This window comes from Nerophis lumbriciformis, linkage group LG17 (genome assembly GCF_033978685.3).
Source record: "Nerophis lumbriciformis linkage group LG17, RoL_Nlum_v2.1, whole genome shotgun sequence".
NCBI lineage: Eukaryota > Metazoa > Chordata > Actinopteri > Syngnathiformes > Syngnathidae > Nerophis > Nerophis lumbriciformis.
In genome coordinates, this window is record NC_084564.2 from 34,792,020 (window position 1) to 34,812,613 (window position 20,594).

Below are 20,594 nucleotides of genomic sequence, written 5' to 3' on the forward strand. Positions count from 1 at the left end.
CATAGTGTATGTGTTGGTGCGTTGTCAGGTCAGGTCTTAGCCCTGCTACTGGTAAAATATAACCCAGTACAACCTGCCGCATGGGTAGATTGGACCCGTCAGCCCAGTAAGGCGACCCATCTAGGAGAAGGTAAACTCCGATCCAAAACCGCCCCTGCCTTGTGGCATACCTTTCTAGGGGAAGGCTTTGGGAGTAAACCCTGAGGAAAAATCCGGAGACAGAGTCCCTAAGGTGGTCCACTGCTGGCTACAGCGGTGCACTGGCAACTCCTTGGTGCCAAATTGTACCAGCTCTTGCTGCTCCTTTGGATCCATCATCAGTGTGAAGAGGGGGGTCCTGCTGCATGGGCAACAGCTTGACCTCCATACTACTCTGCCCTGGCTTGTGCCCTGGAGAGGTCACTCCAGCCTCGTGTCATAGCGTGGAAACAACAACGGGAAGACTCATCAGCCACAGCAGGCGTTGTTGCTGAGTTTAAACTTGACCTCTGGACTGGCGCAGTTTCCATAGTCGTTACGACTGACGGAGGCCTGAACTGATGTGTTGGTGCAGGTGAGAGAGAGCAAGCGGCTGCTGTTGATACAACAGATGACAAAGAGTTGCTTGGCTTGGTTTGTGCGGTAGACAACGACCAGTTTTGCTAGATAAAAGTACTTTACACATTGTTTTGGTGTGGTTATGGCCGACGAACAATTTTGCTAAATAAAGGGACCGATGGAATTCCTTAAAGTGTCTCCACAGACGTTACAATAATTTAAGTGTTGACAAACATTGTTTAACCTGTTGTGGCCGCCTTTCGTCACCTGTTACTCACAGTTGCATTGCAAAATCATACAAAACAAACTATTTTTAGAGTGGGATTTGATTTTTTGCGCGGCATAGATTTGCTGTGCGCAGAGGACACGTGAGCAGTGCGCCATTGCGCAGGTGCCCACCTTAGAGGAAACGTTGGTGGTGAGCCCATTGGAGGGGGGACCCACGTTGTCTCTTCGGGCTGTGCCCGGCCGGGCCCCATGGGGACAGACCCGGCCACCAGGCGCTCGCCATCGTGCCCCAACTCCGGGCCTGGCTCCAGAGGGGGGCCCCGGTGACCCGCGTCCGGGCGAGGGAAATCTGAGTCTCGGTTCTTGTATTTCCATAGAAGTCTTCGAGCTGCTCTTTGTCTGATCCCTCACCTAGGACCTGTTTGTCTTGGGAGACCCTACCAGGGGGCATGGAAGCCCCCGGACAACATAGCTCCTAGGATAATTGGGACACGCAAACTCCTCTACCACGGTAAGGTGGCAGCTCAGTGAGGTGAAGTTACAACACTGAAACGCCCTCAAGAAGAGATAGATGCTTTAAGACATGGCTAGCTCGCTAGCAGCTAGGGTCCATCCGCAGTCGGCAGTGTTTTAGTTACTTCTAAATCACTAATCCTCGTCTCCATGGCGACAAATAAAGTACGTTTCTTACAAGTATCATCCCTGCAGGATGAGGAATAGCTAAACATGCTTCACTACACACCGTAGCTCACCGGCGTCACAATGTAAACAAATGCCATTTGTGGATCTACACCCGACATCCACTGTAATGATACCAAGTACAGGAGCGTAGCTAGTCGATACTACTATGATTACATCGATATTTTTTAGCATCACAAAATCTTTTTTCCTTTTTAAAATTCATATTATCTTTATAAACTCTGTAAATATGTCCCTAGACACATGAAGACTTAAATTATGACCATTGTATGATCCTGTAACTACTTGGTATCGGATCGAAACCCAAATGTGTGGTATCATCCAAAACTAATGTAAAGTATCCAAACAACTGAAGAATAAGTGATTATTACATTTTAACAGAAGTGTAGATAAAACATGTTAAAACAGAAAATAACCAGATATTAACAGTAAATGAACAAGTGGATTAATGATCCATTTTTACAGCTTGTCTCTCATAATTTTGACAAAATAATAGAATGGAAAATTACACAGTATGTCACTGCATACGTCAGCAGACTAATTAGGAGCCTTTGTTTGCTTACTTACTAATAAAAGACGAGTTGTCTAGTATGGTCACCATTTTATTTAAGGACTTAACTGCAACAAGAAACATATGTGTAATGTACCCTAAGATTTTTTGTTAAAATTAAGCCAATAATGCAATTTTTTTGTGGTCCCCTTTATTTAGAAAAGTACCGAAAAGTACCGAAATAATTTTAGTACCGGTACCAAAATAATGGTATCGTTACAACACTACCCCCATCTTAAGTCTCTATTTGATCCCCCTAATGACATGTAAATAGTGTAGAGCTGTTACCTTTACACATGGGTGGGGGCTTGAGGACATAGCCACTACCTCCATTCACCATAAACTTCGATCTGTTAAGCTGCATCATTCTGCCCTCCGTCTGGTAGTTCAGGGCCACTGAAAAGAAAAGTGTTGCTGTTACTACTGCAATGTTGTAGTTATACTAGAGTGACTAATGCTTTGGGAAAGTGGGAGAGAAAATATGTCTCTCTTTGACCACTTGGTCATTTATGAACAAGTATGAGATAGGCTCCAGGATGTTGTACAACACACAATGTTATAAAAGCGCTAAGGGAAAAAAAACTGCTCAGTCAGCAATAATACTGCTAATGTATTCCTTGTAAACAACTTTACAAGTGTAAGACTTTTATACCAACAGCTGAATAGCACAGGTATCATTTTAAAGTGCATGCAGAGGTAGATAATGCTGAACACTCATGATACTAATGCAGCTAGTGCCCTCTTGTGGAGGTAATCAAAACAAATACATCAGGAGGTTACCTACAGCCACAGCCGTTAATGACAATATTTTACCTGGAGTTAATAAGAGACCCTAGTAGTTGTTGGAGGCTTGATGGACAGTTAAATAAAATGCATTAATTGGAACATTTGCAGTAATGACAAAATGCAATTTTGTTCGAAATTGCATGTTAATGCTAAAAAGCTGAAGCCAAACTGATATGCTACCAGTTAGCATGCTTGCCAAATAGCGTCAAGTAACAAAATATTTAACTCTTGGGTGTGTACTGGCAAAATGAGCAAAAGTTAGCATGTGTAAAATAATATATTTGAGTCGATGGTGTATACCAGTAGAATTAACAAAAATAAACTAGCAAGCTAAAAGTTAACATTCGGAATAAAACAAAATATTTGACTCTGAGGTGTACACATGCAAAATGAGCAAAAGCAACTAGCATGCTAACAATAAGCATGCGTAAAAAAACAATATATTTGAGTAGAGGGTGTATACCTGTAAAATTAACAAAAATAAACTAGCATGCTAAAAGTTAGCATTCGGAATATAACAAAATATTTGACTCTGAGGTGTACACATGCAAAATGAGCAAAAACAACTAGCATGCTAACAATTAGCATGCATAAAATAACAATATATTTGAGTCGAAGGTGTATACCAGTAAAATTAACAAAAAGAAACTAGCATGCTAAAGGTTAACAAAATATTTGACTCTGAGGTGTAAACATGCAAAATGAGCAAAAGCAACTAGCATGCTAACAATTAGCATGCGTAAAATAATATATTTGAGTCGAAGGTGTATGCCAGTAAAATAAAGTACATTAAACTAGCATGCTAAAAGTTAACCAAATATTTGACTCTGAGGTGTAAACATGCTAAATGAGCAAAAGCAACTAGCATGCTAACAATTAGCATGCGTAAAATAATATATTTGAGTCGAAGGTGTATGCCAGTAAAATAAAGTACATTAAACTAGCATGCTAAAAGTTAGCAAAATATTTGACTCTGAGGTGTAAACATGTTAAATGAGCAAAAGCAACTAGCATGCTAACAAATAGCATGCGTAAAATAACAATATATTTGAGTAGAAGGTGTATACCTGTAAAATTAACAAAAATAAACTAGCATGCTAAAAGTTAACATTCGGAATATAACAAAATATTTGACTCTGAGGTGTACACATGCAAAATGAGCAAAAACAACTAGCATGCTAACAATTAGCATGCATAAAATAACAATATATTTGAGTCGAAGGTGTATACCAGTAAAATTAACAAAAAGAAACTAGCATGCTAAAGGTTAACAAAATATTTGACTCTGAGGTATAAACATGCAAAATGAGCAAAAGCAACTAGCATGCTAACAATTAGCATGCGTAAAATAATATATTTGAGTCGAAGGTGTATACCAGTAAAATAAACTACATTAAACTAGCATGCTAAAAGTTAACAAAATATTTGACTCTGAGGTGTAAACATGCAAAATGAGCAAAAACAACTAGCATGCTAACAATTAGCATGCGTAAAATAATATATTTGAGTCGAAGGTGTATACCAGTAAAATTAACAAAAAGAAACTAGCATGCTAAAAGTTAACATTCGGAATATAACAAAATATTTGACTCTGAGGTGTACACATGCAAAATGAGCAAAAGCAACCAACATGCTAACAATTAGCATGCGTAAAATAATATATTTGAGTCGAAGGTGTATACCAGTAAAATTAACAAACAGAAACTAGCGTGCTAAAGGTTAACAACATATTTGACTCTGAGGTGTAAACATGCAAAATGAGCAAAAGCAACTAGCATGCTAACAATTAGTATGCGTCAAGTAACAAAATGTTTGACTCTGAGGCGTATACCAGGGAAATTTGCTAAAGAGTTAGCTGACATTAGCATGCTAGCAATTGACTAACATTACCAAGGAGCAGTTTTGTTTTTACTTTGGTTTGGAACTGTTTGAACCAATCATCAAAATGTGGAAGTAGTAACAGTTTATAATAGACAAAAAGTGGGAAATCTGGCCATTTTTCGGTAATAAATATTCGATTTTAATGTCCTGAGTGGAAGGTGTGAAATAGGTTGAAAATTGTGGGAAATGAGGATGTTTGAAAAATTGCCTAAATGGGCAAAAATTTATTCCTGGAAACGTGGAAATTTTTGGAACATTTTGAGAATGCCATTGTCTGAATCGGATGAATGTGAGAAAATAAGGCAAACGAAAAAAATGGGTGGAATATGACAAATTAGAATACTATATCAGCTTTGTTAAATCATCCAATGATGTGGCAATTATCAATGCTTATTAATTTTTCAGTGCAAGACTATTTTAAGCTTTTCAAATTTGAGAAGAGAACAGTTTAGGTTAAGTTATTTTTTTCTCTCTTCTCTGGGCACACAACTAAAATAGACACGTTTGGATGAGTTGGGTGTGGAAAAAAGCCAATACCAACACATTTTACATTTAAGTACAAGTCCAAAGTGGAAGCGGCGTGTTTGTATTGTCTCCAGGCCGGCGGACAGGCGGCGGTCTTACCCAGCTGACAGCCAACGTTCCAATAGAACTGGGGGTTGAAATTGGACGAGTCAATGCGGTACGCCGAGGGATAGATTCGTGACAGCTGCCTCTGATTGAACGCCAGGAACTGTTCCGCTCTGTGATTAACCAGAGACTGGGCTCTGGTCTCGCTGAATGACAGGACGTCACCGGGTGTACCTGAAAACAAACACGGGTGAAGCGTATTAAGACTTTAAAATTGCGGGCGTCACTATTATCTTGCAGGTGTTGGCTTTCACCTTCGTTCAAACACTCCTGTGAGGCCACAGAGTTGGTGAAGACCACCAGGTTTGACAGATCCCGACTCAGCTTCATTGTCTTCCTATTCCTTCCTCCCCTAAAACAATGGCCAAATGACAACGAGCAACAAAAAGAGTGTTTTCCAGGGTGGTGAACAAGCGGTATTAGAATGCTTGGGCAGGCAAAGACAGAACGCTTAATAGAGACGCAGTCAGCATGAGGCTCTGCGTGACTTCCACGCCGCCTCCATTGAGCCGCAACATGCAGATCATGAATATGCAACTAGGGACACTGGCTGCAAGAACAAGCAGAGATAAAGACTCCTTACACCAGATCGGGGCCGTTAAGCTTTTCAATCTGGACCGCCGGACATTCCCCCAAATTTTTATTAAATCTTTAAAATCGAAACTGTAGCTGCCATTATGATGTGCAGTGATGTTTTCAAATGACCGTAAGTCTTGAACTACACAAAGGATTTCAATGGTCGGAATCTGCGCTTTTTCATGATATACTGCGTCACTTCCTGTCAATGAGAAAGGACGCAAAAGAAAAAGGCTCCGATTCTGCTACCGGAGTTTTTGTTAAATCTGAAGATTTTGACCACTGATTTGTGATCACAGCCACAGGAGAGTCACCTGGCATCTTCGATCTGATATTGGTCAGTTGAGAGGCACAGAAACGCTGAAATAAGGCGAGTTGGAAGAGCCGTTAGCCTCAAGCCAACGGCGCCTTGCCGCAGTTCAAAGCGGTTGCCTGGCAACCAAAAGCTACGGCGAGTTTACAGCTGTTTTAAAGTGATTCCGACGTCGCAGAGTGATATAAGTTGACAGGCTGACACCCAAAATTGATCTCTGAACGGCGCAAGGTACGAAATTGTTGAAAAAACAAGTGAAAAGTACCGCAAGTTGCTAAAGAAGTAACTGCCGTTAAGACATAAGAGGCACTGACATCATCGACTGCCGCGATGAAAAAAGGTAAAGGAAAGACTGAACAAGATTTGAGGCTGGACACAGGACATGATGGGAATCAAGAATGGATACAAAAAATACTCCATGATTTTAAAGAAGAAATGTTAGAAAAATGGAACTACATGATGTTAGAAAAATGGAACTACATGATGGAGGGATGGAAAGAAGAAATGAAAGAAATGAAAGAAGAACACAGACAAGATGTGAAAAGTCTGCAGCAATGTATAGAAAGTCTGCAATCTCACAAAACCATCAGAAATAATGAAGCCACTGAAATGGGCAAACAAATAAAGATCCTTCAAGAAGACAACAACATGCTGAAGAATATCATAGATGGAATGGATCAGGATAAACGGATGAATGATATCATCGTGACAGGGCACCGAATTAAACCAAGATCCTATGCGAAAGCTGTGAATAATGAAGGTGAACCAGATGAAATGGATATGGTCTCAGCAGAACAGCAAGTGGTCAACTTTCTGCAATCAAAAGAAATTGAAATTGATATTAATACCATCGAAACATGCATCCCACTGAACGGAAGAAACAACAACGCCACTCCAGTCGTGCTCGTGAAACTTGTAAACAGAAAATCTAAAATGGCATTGCTGAGACAGGGAAAGAAGCGGAAGGGAACAAATGTGTACATGAATGAGCATCTCACAAAACGTAATGCTGGAATTGCCAAGAAAGCACGCGACTTGAGAAAGCAGGGAAAAATCCAGGGAACTTGGAGCGCCAACTGTAAAATCTACATCAAGCTGAATGGAGGTCCAGAAGCAAGAGTACTTGCTGTCCAAGACATCAAGGACCTGGACAATTTTTTAAGTTTACACAGCTTCCACAACAACGATGATAATGAACTCTGACAGAAAACAAGCACCTAAATTCAGCATCAACACTACTATGTTCCAAGGAACGACTAAACAAGAAGACCTAGATTCAGGATTGCATCCACCTACACTTATAGAGATTATTGAAACAACATCAAAGATTGTTGAACAAGAAAACATGGAACTAAAAAATTTCTGCAACAAAGATCACAAAAATCAGGATTTGGAAAATGATATAGATCCAGATACAAATTTTTTCTCCCACTTCAGTAATAATTGTTTTTATTATACGGATGATCAATATAACAGCAACATTAAATGTGATAACAAATTGTCAATTATTCATTTTAATAGCAGAAGCTTGTATGCAAACTACAACAATATTAAGAACTTTTTGGAACACATCAACGAACCCTTCAAAGTGATTGCTGTCACGGAAACATGGATTGATGATAAAAAAGGAATAGATTTTGATCTGGATGGATATGAACTAAACTACATCAACAGAAACAACAAAAATGGAGGAGGAGTAGCTGTGTACGTGATGAAGAACCTGAACTACAAAGTGGTAAAAAACATGTCATTTGCTATAGATAATATTTTAGAATGTATAACAATTGAAATATGTCAGGAAAAAAGCAAAAACATATTCATCAGTTGTATATATAGATCACCTAAGTCAAGTATAGAAACATTTGAAGAATGGATCAAGGCTACTTACATGGACAATGGGCAAAGAATAATTTTCCTATGTGGTGACTTTAATATTGACTTATTGAACCCTAACAAGCAAAAGTCTATTGATGACTTCATTGATACAATGTACAGCATCAGTTTATATCCTAAAATCACAAAGCCAAGCAGAATTACAGGACACTGTGCCACGCTTATTGATAATATTTTTACCAATGATTTTGATAATAACACTACAAGTGGTCTACTTATAACCGATGTTAGTGATCATCTGCCAGTTTTTACAATATATGATGGAAACTACAAGAAGAACATGGAAGACAAAAGGACATTTCGAAGACTGTGCACAGAGAAGAGGATGATTGCTTTCAAAATTGAGCTACAAAAGCAAGATTGGGACAATATGTACAATGAAAATGAGGTTGATGAAGCATATGAACATTTCTTAAACAAGTTCATAATACTTTATAACAAACATTGTCCATGGATACAACTCAGTAATAAGCAGAGAAAGAATAATCAACCATGGATGACAAAAGGATTAAAAAATGCTTGTAAGAAGAAGAATACACTATATAGGAAATTTATAGCACAAAGAACTACAGAGGCAGAAATTAAGTACAAAAAGTATAAAAACAAGTTAACAATACAACTCAGTAATAAGCAGAGAAAGAATAATCAACCATGGATGACAAAAGGATTAAAAAATGCTTGTAAGAAGAAGAATACACTATATAGGAAATTTATAGCACAAAGAACTACAGAGGCAGAAATTAAGTACAAAAAGTATAAAAACAAGTTAACATACATACTACGATTATGTAGAAAAGAATATTACAGTGAATTATTGGACAAGAACAAAACTAATATGAGAGCAACATGGGGCATCCTCAATAGCATTATTAAAAATGGCACTAAGAGGGACTACCCTCAATACTTCTTAGACGGAAATAAAAAAAATGACAACATATAAGGAAGTAGTTGAAAGCTTCAATAATTATTTTGTAAATATTGGACCAAAATTGGAAGAAAGGATTCCAGACCCAGTTTCAATTGAGGACTATAATGATACCATAGAGCGAAATCCCAACTCCATGTTCCTCAGTAATGTGACACAGGAGGAAATAGTTACAATCGTGAAAAAATGTAAATCCAAGACTTCAACTGATTGTAATGAAATTGATATGGAAACGATAAAAAAGGTTATTGATGAGATCTCAGGACCATTAATGTATATTAGTAACCTATCATTTCAAACAGGTACATTTCCAAACAAAATGAAAATAGCTAAAGTTGCACCAATTTACAAGACTGGCGACAAACATAAATTTACAAACTATAGACCTGTTTCCTTACTTCCACAATTTTCTAAAATCATTGAAAAACAGATTAGAGAGTTTCATAAATAAAAATAGAATACTCGAAGAAAATCAATATGGATACAGAGCTAATGTTTCAACTTCGATGGCTTTAATTGAAATTACAGAAGAAATTACCAATGCTATAGATAATAAAAAATGTGCGGCAGCAGTTTTTATGGATCTAACTAAAGCATTTGACACAATTAATCACAATATTTTAATCAAAAAACTAGAACGATATGGCATCAGAGGGTTAGTCTTAAACTGGATAAGAAGTTATCTAATGAACAGGAAACAATACGTGAAGGTAGGCGAACACACCTCTACAACGCTAAATATATCCTGTGGTGTACCTCAGGGATCAATACTAGGACCTAAATTATTCAATCTATATATAAATGACATTTGTAAAGTTACAAAAGATTTAAAGTTAGTATTATTTGCGGATGATACAACAGCGTTTTGTTCAGGAGAGAACACACAGAAGATACTACAAATAATAACAGAAGAAATTAACAAATTAAAAAGATGGTTTGACAAAAACAGACTATCGTTGAATCTCAGTAAAACTAAAATAATGCTATTTGGTAATAGTAGAAGAGAAAGTCAAACACAAATACAAATAGACGGAATAGAAATTGAAAGAGTAAATGAAACCAAATTTCTAGGTATAATGATTGATGATAAATTGAACTGGAAATCTCACGTAAAAAATATACAACATAAAGTAGCAAGAAACACGTCAATAATGAATAAAGCAAAACATGTTCTAGACAAAAAATCACTTCATATTCTCTACTGCTCACTAGTGTTACCATATCTGAGTTATTGTGCAGAAATATGGGGAAATAATTACAAAAGTACACTTCATTCATTAACGGTGTTACAAAAAAGATCAGTTAGAATAATACATAATGTTGGATATAGAGAACACACAAATCCTTTATTTATTGAATCAAAGATTCTGAAATTCTACGACATAGTGAATTTGCAAACAGCTAAAATTATACACAAAGCAAACTATAACCTGCTACCCAAGAAAATATACAACAATTCTTCTCAAAAAAGAGGAGAAATATAATCTTAGAGAGAAATGTAATTTAAAACATTTGTATGCACGTACAACACTTAAGACCTTCAGTATATCAGTATGTGGAATTAAATTATGGAATGGATTAAGCAAAGCAATCAAACAATGTACTAATATGATCCACTTCAAGAAACTCTTCAAACTTAAAGTGTTTACAAAGTACAAAGAAGAAGAACCATGATAAACATTTTGAATTTATTTAACTCATCCATTCTTTCATTCTTTCACTCACAAAATAATCTTACTTATCTCAACATATGAAATGTAACTTACTTCACCAATTATTATTTATTTACTTATTTTATTGTGATTACTTATGGAGTATATTGTGAATAAATTGAGAACAGGAAGTGAACAAAAGTTTTAGCAATTGTTATGTAAAAGAAAAGGGGTAGGATTAAATAAGCTTTGCTTCTTCCTACTCCTTTTCGAACATGTTGAAAAGAGAAACTGGAGATTGTGATGTATCATGTTGTATACTTGCATGTTCGAAATAAACTCAAACTCAAACTCAAACTCAAACTAGTTACTATGGCAATCTAATTAGTTACTATGGTAATCTAATTAGTTACTATGGTAATATAGGTCACAGCAGCTCAGGCGAGGCACCAAGCAGTGTGGGTGGGGAGCGTTTCCACAGATTGTTTCCAGAGCGGCCAGCCTGAAATGCGGGTGTCAGGGACAGACGCGGAAGGAGATTTTCACAACAAAGTTCTAAAGCTTAGTGATATATCAGTTGTATCAGATTGTAGGTGGATTTTTTTTACCCTTCGCATTCATATATATACACATATATACACATATATATATATATATATATATATATATATATATATATATATATATATATATATATATATGTCTTAATAAGGTTATCCAAAAAATAGTGCTCGATACCGTAGTAGAGCGCAATATATGTATGTGTGGGGAAAAAAATCACAAGACTATTTCATCTCTACAGGCCTGTTTCATGAGGGGGGTACCCTCAATCGTCAGGAGATCTCCTGACGATTGAGGGTACCCCCCTCATGAAACAGGCCTGTAGAGATGAAATAGTCTTGTGATTTTTTTCCCCACACATACATATATATATATATATATATATATATATATATATATACACACATCAGTGGTTCTTAACCTTGTTGGAGGTACCGAACCCCACCAGTTTCATATGCGCATTCACCGAACCCTTCTTTAGTGAAAAATTAAAAAATTTCAAATTCAAGACAAAGTTATATGTTTTTGGTAACACTTTAGTATGGGGAACATATTCTAAGTAACAAAGACTTAATTTAGAGTTATTTGGACACTAGGGGAATATTCTAAGCCAGGGGTTACCAACGCGGTGCCCGCGGGCACCAGGTAGCCCCGTAAGGACCAGATGAGCAGCCCGCTGGCCTGTTCTAAAAATAGCTCAAATAGCAGCACTTACCAGTGAGCTGCCTCTATTTTTTAAATGTTATTTATTTACTAGCAAGCTGGTCTCGCTTTGCTCGACATTTTTAATTCTAAGAGAGACAAAACTCAAATAGAATTTGAAAATCCAAGAAAATATTTTAAAGACTTGGTCTTCACTAACTGACAAAGAAACAGATAACAGATTTGGTGTCCAGTTCAAAGTGTGACATGATTTATTAAAAAATTTGAGAGTTGACTTTTGTATTTTACATGAGTTATTATTTGTACAAACATGGTGCAAAGTAATTCATGATTTGTTAAAAAATGTTAGTGGCTAGCTAGTTAAAATGGGATATTGTGATTTCACAAGACTGTCTTAGAAGTGATCATTTGAAAATGTTCCATTTGAAAAATGTGCACTTAGAGAAAATATAAAAATAAAGTGTTGCATATTGATATTTATCTGTTTCTATATATATTTATTGTGAGAAATCATTAAGATGATCAGTATTCCCACAAAGATAAATATAATTAATTATTAATAATAACGTAGAGTTAAAGGTAAATTGAGCAAATTGCCTATTTCTGGCAATTTATTTAAGTGTGTATCAAACTGGTAGCCCTTCGCATTAATCAGTACCCAAGAAGTAGCTCTTGGTTTCAAAAAGGTTGGTGACCCCTGTTCTAAGCAATGTTCCCTCTAATTTTTCATGTGTGTGAGCAAATGCAAAAACTCCCTGAGCATTCAGTGGAGCCCAGGTGAGCAACATCAGACGTGCACACTGTGGCTACACCAGCAGAACACCTGTCCCAAACCTGACTAAATAACAAGTTCAATCTCCATCCATCCATCCATTTTCTACCGGTTGTCCCTTTCGGGGTCACGGGGGGTGCTGGAGCTTATCTCAGCTGCATTCGGGCGGAAGGCGGGGTACACCCTGGACAAGTCCCCACCTCATCGCAGGGCTAACGCAGATAGACAGACAACATTCTCTTATTATTATAATCAAATGACAGCAGTCATTTCGATTATGTTATTTTCTAATATAAGTGTTTAGGCCCACTTACAATGACAATAACAAAAAATATTGTTTTTCATGAACTGTATTTTTTGTCTGGGTGGAGGTCCTGCTTTGGAAATAAGTTGTACCCCTTTCAGACATTGCATTTAGTTCCCATTAAAACATTCACATGTTACACAATGAGATGTAAGCAGGGGATCATGTGTACATTCCTGCAACTTCCTGTTTGTAAAAAATATATTTTTATTAGTATTTATTTAATATACTAACAGCATTTCATGATTAATATTTATAAATTAAGATTCCTAATAAATGACACTAGAATAAGCACACATTTGATTGGTAAATCATAGTGTAACAACCTGGTATTACACTTTATGTGTGGTGTTGGAGTTGTCTAACTTTTTGTGTGGCTGTAAACGCATCACTGGCTAAGTGCCATATGTGCATGTGTTAGCGCAAGTGAGAAAGAGCAAGCGGCTGCTGTTGATATAACAAAGTTGCTTTTGGTATGGTTTTTACTGCAGAAAATTACCACTTTTGCTAGATATCGTTTTTTTTACTGATGTTTTGGTGATGTGTTTATGGCCGACAATAAAGAGTTTTGCTCAGTAAAGTGATCGACGGAATTCATGTCCTCAAAGCGTCTCGATAGACGTTACAATATTTGAACAATGATGACGAAAACTGTTTTCTCTGTCGTGTCCGTGTGTCAAAAATTGTTATGCGCTTATCTTTTTATTTGATTTTGTGCGTGGCATAGATTTGTCGTGCGCAGAGGACTCTTGAGCAGTGCGCAATTGCACAGGCGCACAACCTTATAGGGAACGTTGCTCTCAACTCTATGTTCTCAAATTCATCCGCTAACGGTCCCGGTGAGTATCCAATCACAGGACGCCTAAATGTCACGTTCAACGTGGGCCAGCCAGAAGGCCTTACTGACAACAACTCGTGATCTGATTGGCTGTCGCAACTGTCTATCAACTGTATGTGCCCGTTCCCTTACAGTGCACGGACGCCCGCATTGTTGATTCTGAAGGCCTTTGGCAGATTTGGTACAGCATGGCAACATAAGCTAGCTGAATTCTGATTGGATACAAACTAAAACTAAAAACAACAGCACTGGAAGGAGCATAATATGACATGAAGAGAATATGAATCATTTACGATATTTAGGGAAAGTAAATAAAAAAATACTTTTATCTTTAATTATGATCATGATTTCTGGTTATGTTAGGCCAGCAGAGAAGGCCTTGCTGGCTCTGACGGCTCCCCACCGATATAGATATATATATATATATATATATATATATATATATATATATATATATATATATATATATATATATATATATATATATATATATATATATATATATATATATATATATATGTATATATTAGGGATGTCCGATCATGGCTTTTTTGCCGATTTCTGAAATTCCGATATTAATTACCGATACGATATCAGCCGATACCGATACATACAGTCGTGGAATTAACACATTAGTATGCCTGATTTTGTTGTGATGCCCCGCTGGATGCATTAAACAATGTAACAAGGTTTTCCAAAATAAATCAACTCAAGTTATGGACAAAAATGCCAACATGGCACTGCCATATTTATTATTGAAGTCACAAAGTGCATTATTTTTTTTAACCTGCCTCAAAACAGCAGCTTGGAAATTGGGACATGCTCTCCTTGAGAGAGCATGAGGAGGTTGAGGTGGGCGGGGCTGGGGACGGGACGGGTTGAGATGGGGGGGTAGGGGGTAGTGACGGGTGTGTTGCGTTTGACTGAGGGAGATGATGGCAACAGACACCAGGGGGCAATAATGTTCAATGATTCATTATATATTTAGTTAAAATATACATATAATAATAATAAACAATACTAATAAACTATAGATGGTGTGTGACAAAATCCAAAAGCGTATGTGTGTGACTATGTGTGTAGATTAGCTGTTGAGTGTTACCGTAAATGTTGAATGAGGAAGCAGACAAAACCAAAGAGGGCAATGCAGAAGGGATCCGAGATCCCTTCTGCGTATATATATATATATATATATATATATATATATATATATATATATATATATATATATATACATATATATATATATATATATATACATATATATATATATACATATATACACATAAACATATATATACACACACATATATATATATATATATATATATATATGTTAGGTCAGGGAAAAAACACAGAGGCTATTTCATCCCCTGAAGAGCAGGGAAACCTGCGAAACAGGCTTGTTGGGATGAAATAGCCTACTGGTCGCATCCATCATTACACCATATATAGCGTACGAGCTTCGAGGTCGGTAAGCACAACCAAAATTATTCTGGGTCATAAGGCGCACTGTTGAGTATTAAGAAAATGAAAGGATTTTATAGTCCGAAAAATACGGTATATAGTTAACTTTATATCGGGTCATCTTATAGTCGGGTAACACAATATAAAAAAATAAAACAAATCGACACATGGAATGAGTGCCCCATTAATTATACTTATTTTTTCATAATGTTTTGACACCCTCAGCTAAATAGGGCAACCCAAATATGATAACCCGCTGTCAGTGTGATGTGGATTCATACCCCTGCAAACTACCACTTTTATGTAACCACAAACTGTCCCATTATGAGCTCGTAAAGGCAGCATTTTGATATATTGGGTACCTAATGTGTTTTAAAATCGTTTTTATTTTGAAAGCCATGCGTCCTAAACCTGCATACAGTATAAAAGGTGCAATGAAGAATGAATTTAATGCACCGCAGCAAATGGTGACGTTATGTCATCATAGGGATTAGTTGTGTATAAAACATAAGGGATGCATGCCTTCTTGTGCAGTGCACTCCACTACACTCGCCATTGCATAATGCACCCAAATCTATTATGTATGAGGTAGGTCAAAGGTCACCTGTTAAACTGTCCTCCGCCGTCCCTTCCAGATGTCTCCTGGTCATCTTCCTCCTTTTCTACAGTTTGGCAAGTCAGCCGAGATTTGGAGTGCCGCTGGGAAAAACAACACACATTGTTTGTTTTTTTTCCAATGCACGTTAAGACAAATAAAGAGCAGAATTGCACGTGTGTACACTTCAGGACGTCACATGCATCCAATGTAGCAATTTGCATGTGCTGATGTGAGTGGGCTTTTTTTCCCCTCAGCTTGATGTAATTAGTGTCAGGTGTTTGATAAGGTGCTCGGTGCCTCCCAGCTTGAAGAGCGGTTGAGAAGAGGACGCGGGTCACAACAATTACAGCGGCGAAGCACCTTGCCAGCACATTAGAGGCCGTGATGCGCGCACGCACACGTGTGCACACGCGTGGGAGGATGCAAATTGCCCGTGGTTAACATAAGAATATAACTGAGGGTAAAGACGTAAAACAATAAAGTGCTGTCAAAATTCTACATTTTTAAATCAGATTAATCACACTTTTGAATTTAAATTAATCATGATTAATCACAGGTTATTATTACAAGTGGACACTTTTAAATTAGCTTAAAAAAAGAGCTCAATATTTGGACACAAATGCAATTTCGTCGTCAGAATGTCACACAGAAGGATTTTAATAATAATAACAATAATAATAATATATTTTATTTGCACTTTACCATGAGTAAACAACCTCAAAGTGCTATAGTGTATTAAAAAATAAAAATAAAAAGATAATGAAAAATAAATAAAAATAAAAACTAGAACAGCCAAATAGCTAGAACTAGTATGCATATATCTAAAAAAAAGGCTTTTTTTTTTAAAAAAAAGAAGGGTTTTTCAGCCTTTTTTAAAAGCATTCACAGTCTGTGGTGCCCTCAGGTGGTCAGGGAGAGCGTTCCACAGACTGGGAGCGGCGGAGCAGAAAGCCCGGTCTCCCATTGTTCGTAGCTTTGTCCTCGGAGGTTGGAGGAGGTTAGCCTGTCTGGAGCGGAGGTGTCGTGTGGAGGATTTGGGGGTGAGCAGTTCTTTGAGGTAGAGGGGGGCATTTCCATGGAGGCACTGGTGGGTTAGTAGGGAGACTTTGTATTCAATCCTGAGTGGAACAGGAAGCCAGTGAAGGGATTTGAGAATTGGTGTGATATGCATATTTCCGCACTCTCATCAGGATCCTAGCAGCACTATTCTGTACGTATTGCAGCTTCTGAATGTTCTTGCTGGGGATCCCGACAAGAAGTGCGTTGCAGTAGTCTAGCCTCTTTTTAACATGTTTGACTCGAATGTAAGTCATTTATTTTCCCCTAAAACTTGGTAACAGTTTTATCTTAACTCTGCATTGACCTGATCACCGACCGTATGAAAACAGGCGCCACTTCATGGTTTAAGGTAAAGGATCAATCACATGAGTTAACAGACTAAACACGTACATATATGTATACTAGTGTTGTCCCGATACCAATATTTTGGTACCGGTACTAAAATTATTTTGATACTTTTCGGTACTTTTGTAAATAAAGGGGATCACAAAAAATGGCATTATTGGCTTTATTTTAACAAAAAATCTGAGGGTACATTAAACATATGTTTATTATTGCAAGTTTGTCGTTAAATAGAATAGTGAACATACAAGAAAACTTGTTTTTTAGGAGTAAGTAAGCAAACAAAGGCTCCTAATTAGTCTGCTGACGTAGCAGTAACATATTGTGTCATTTATCATTCTATTATTTTGTCAACATTATTAAGGACAAGCTGTAAAAATGAATTACTAATTCACTTGTTCATTTACTGTTAATATCCGCTTACTTTCTCATTTAACATGTTCCATCTACACTTCTGTTAACATGTAATAATCACTTATTTTTCTGTTGTTTGGTACTTTACATTAGTTTTGGATGATACCACAAATTTAGGTATCGATCCGATACCAAGTAGTTACAGGATCATACATTGGTCATATTCAAAGTCCTCATGTGTCCAGGGACATATTTCCTGAGTTTATAAACATAATATTAATTAAAAAAAAACGAAAAAAGATGTTGTGATGGCAAAAAATATTGACGTAATCATAGTAGTATCGACTAGATACGCTCCTGTACTTGGTATATTACAGTGGATGTCAGGTGTCGATCAACCCATGGTGTTACTTTTCAGAGGCGGTATAGTACCGAAAATTATTCATTGCTATACTAATACCAATACCGGTATACCGTACAACCCTAATACATACATATACATACATACAGTATATACATATATGTATATACAAATATATACTGTAAATACATACATATATACATTTAGTTACATGTATACATATATTTACACATTTTTACATATATACATATATATATAAATATATATATATATATATATATATACAGTGTTGGGTTAGTTACTGAAAACCAGTAACTAGTTACAGTTACTAGTTACTTTATTTCAAAAGTAACTCAGTTACTTACACCAAAAAGTAATGCGTTACTGTGAAAAGTAACTATTTAGTTACTTCTTTTTTTCTTCTTTTTTTTTTAAAGCTCCCATTAATGCCCTTTTTGCCTTCATTTCAGTACTGTTATTGCACTGGAGAATAATACAATCTGTTGATCAACTTGACATGCATTTTTATTTTCCTTTTAACATAATTAATGAAAAACAGTGCAACATAAAAAGGCATTCCTCCTTTCTTTAAACTTGGACCAATGACCATTAATAAAAAATAAGTTTAAGTGCAACATAAGAAGAAACATCATCTTCCTTGAAACATAGGTAGTGAAATAAAGGCTGACATCTGGAGTGATGCTGTTGTCTTCCACACTTGGAGCCATGGATTGTAGAATCCTTGTTTTCAGTGGCAGGATCATTGACACAGATGGTGAAGTTTCAGTGCTCAGTAGAGATGGAACACTTTTGAGGGGTTTAAGCACCTGGAGGACCTCATCTGCCACTCTCACATCATCATCAGACAGGGTGACATTTGTCTTCAGGGTGTTGTGGGTCAATGCAGAGTATATAGCTGCCTGCTGCTCCAACATATCATAAATGGAGTTCCACCTCATTGGGACATCATGTATGAGCAGGCAGCTTTAGCATTTCTTGCTTTGTCTTAAGCACATGAGCAGCTGTTGTGCTTGGGTGGAAGTAAGAAACCTTCCTGATCCTCCCAAAGAGGCGCTCCATCCTATTGACTGAGATTCCCTTCTGTGATGCCAAATTCACTACATGTGCAAAGCACCTATCTGTGGTCCCAGTCCTGCCTCATTCTCTGTAATTATTTGATTTTTGGCATTATCACGTGTGACTGGGATATCTTTATCTTCCATTCCTCCACTGCTTGTGTCAGTACCTGCGCAAGGTGACTCTCGTAGAGGGGGCGTGTCTTCTCATCTCCCAGTCTGCTGTGATGAAGTGAGGGCTTATAGTTCCCCTGGACGTCCACCCGTCTGTCATGAGCGCAACAGCTGATGCTCGGGATAGTTCATCCACAACTTTTTTCTTCTCCTGCTCATAAAGATCTGGCACAATCTTATTGCTGAAGTGGGTGCGCGACGGGATGTCGTAACGTGGTTCAAGCACGTTCAGCATGTGTTTAAAACCCTCGTTTTGCACAACCGAGTCTGCACTTATAAACACACCGATTCAATGGCGGGGGGCGTTCAAGCTCCTCCGTTACTCCGCTCGCCATGACCACGCTGTGTGTGGACTGAACGTGCCAACAACTTTTTTTTTTTCACTTGTGTACCTCCCCACACACACACACACACACACACACACACATAGACCGCGCCTTTTTTCTTCTCTCCGGCTTGTGACAGAGGAAGATTCAGAAGAACTTCACCGCAGCGCTTCTGTTTCTAGCCGATACTACATCAAAAGTAATGTAAAATAACGCAATAACGCATCATGTAGTAACGGTAACTAAATTACTGAATAAAAAAAAATAACGCGTTAGATTACTAGTTACCGCCGAAACTAACGGCGTTACAGTAACGCGTTACTTTGTAACGCGTTAGTCCCAACACTGTATATATATATATATATATATATATATACAGTACAGGCCAAAAGTTTGGACGCACCTTCTCATTCAATGCGTTTTCTTTATTTTCATGACTATTTACATTGTAGATTGTCACTGAAGGCATCACAACTATGAATGAACACATGTGGAGTTATGTACTTAACAAAAAAAGGTAAAAATAACTGAAAACAAGAGGGCGGGACAAAACATTGGAAAGTTAGCGCCCTCTAGACATGTGTGTACATGTTGCAAACAGCCCCTTAAAGTGACATTCAAATAGTGATCATGCAATCTCTGTTCACAAAATTAAATAGAGGTACGAAAAATACTTTTTCTTAGTCAAGGTAAAAGTAAAGGCACATATGAAGTCATGACAAAATGCAAGTTAGGGTGGCGAAGAGTTCAGAATAAAATACAAAAAATATGATGCAAATTGATTAATGGAAATTAAAGTCAAACTTACACAAAATGTTTATGCAAATAGGAAGTCAGTAACATTACATTAAGGTCTATTTATATTAAAATTCATTTTTAAAAGCTACCCGACTGAGCCCAAACCTAATAACGGTATTGACCTGAATATAAAAGAATAATTTACATAACACAATATTTAACTTATAATTTAATGCAAAAAAGTTGTCACAGGGGCATTTTTACCACTGTGTTACATGGCCTTTCCTTTTA

General features: G+C 37.1%; 1 protein-coding gene across 7 annotated transcripts in view; it reads right to left on the bottom strand.

The window, feature by feature from the left end:
* Window positions 1-20,594, bottom strand: part of plch1 (phospholipase C, eta 1) — a 229,928-nt gene that overhangs the window by 22,430 nt on the left and 186,904 nt on the right. For all 7 annotated transcript variants that reach the window (XM_061973117.1, XM_061973114.1, XM_061973115.1 and 4 more), the window contains 4 exons: window positions 15,880-15,974; window positions 5,566-5,663; window positions 5,306-5,485; window positions 2,303-2,410 (listed from right to left, as the gene is read on the bottom strand). In XM_061973117.1, coding sequence (XP_061829101.1) covers window positions 2,303-2,410; window positions 5,306-5,485; window positions 5,566-5,663; window positions 15,880-15,974 — 481 coding nt within the window. The remainder of the gene's footprint in view (window positions 1-2,302; window positions 2,411-5,305; window positions 5,486-5,565; window positions 5,664-15,879; window positions 15,975-20,594) is intronic.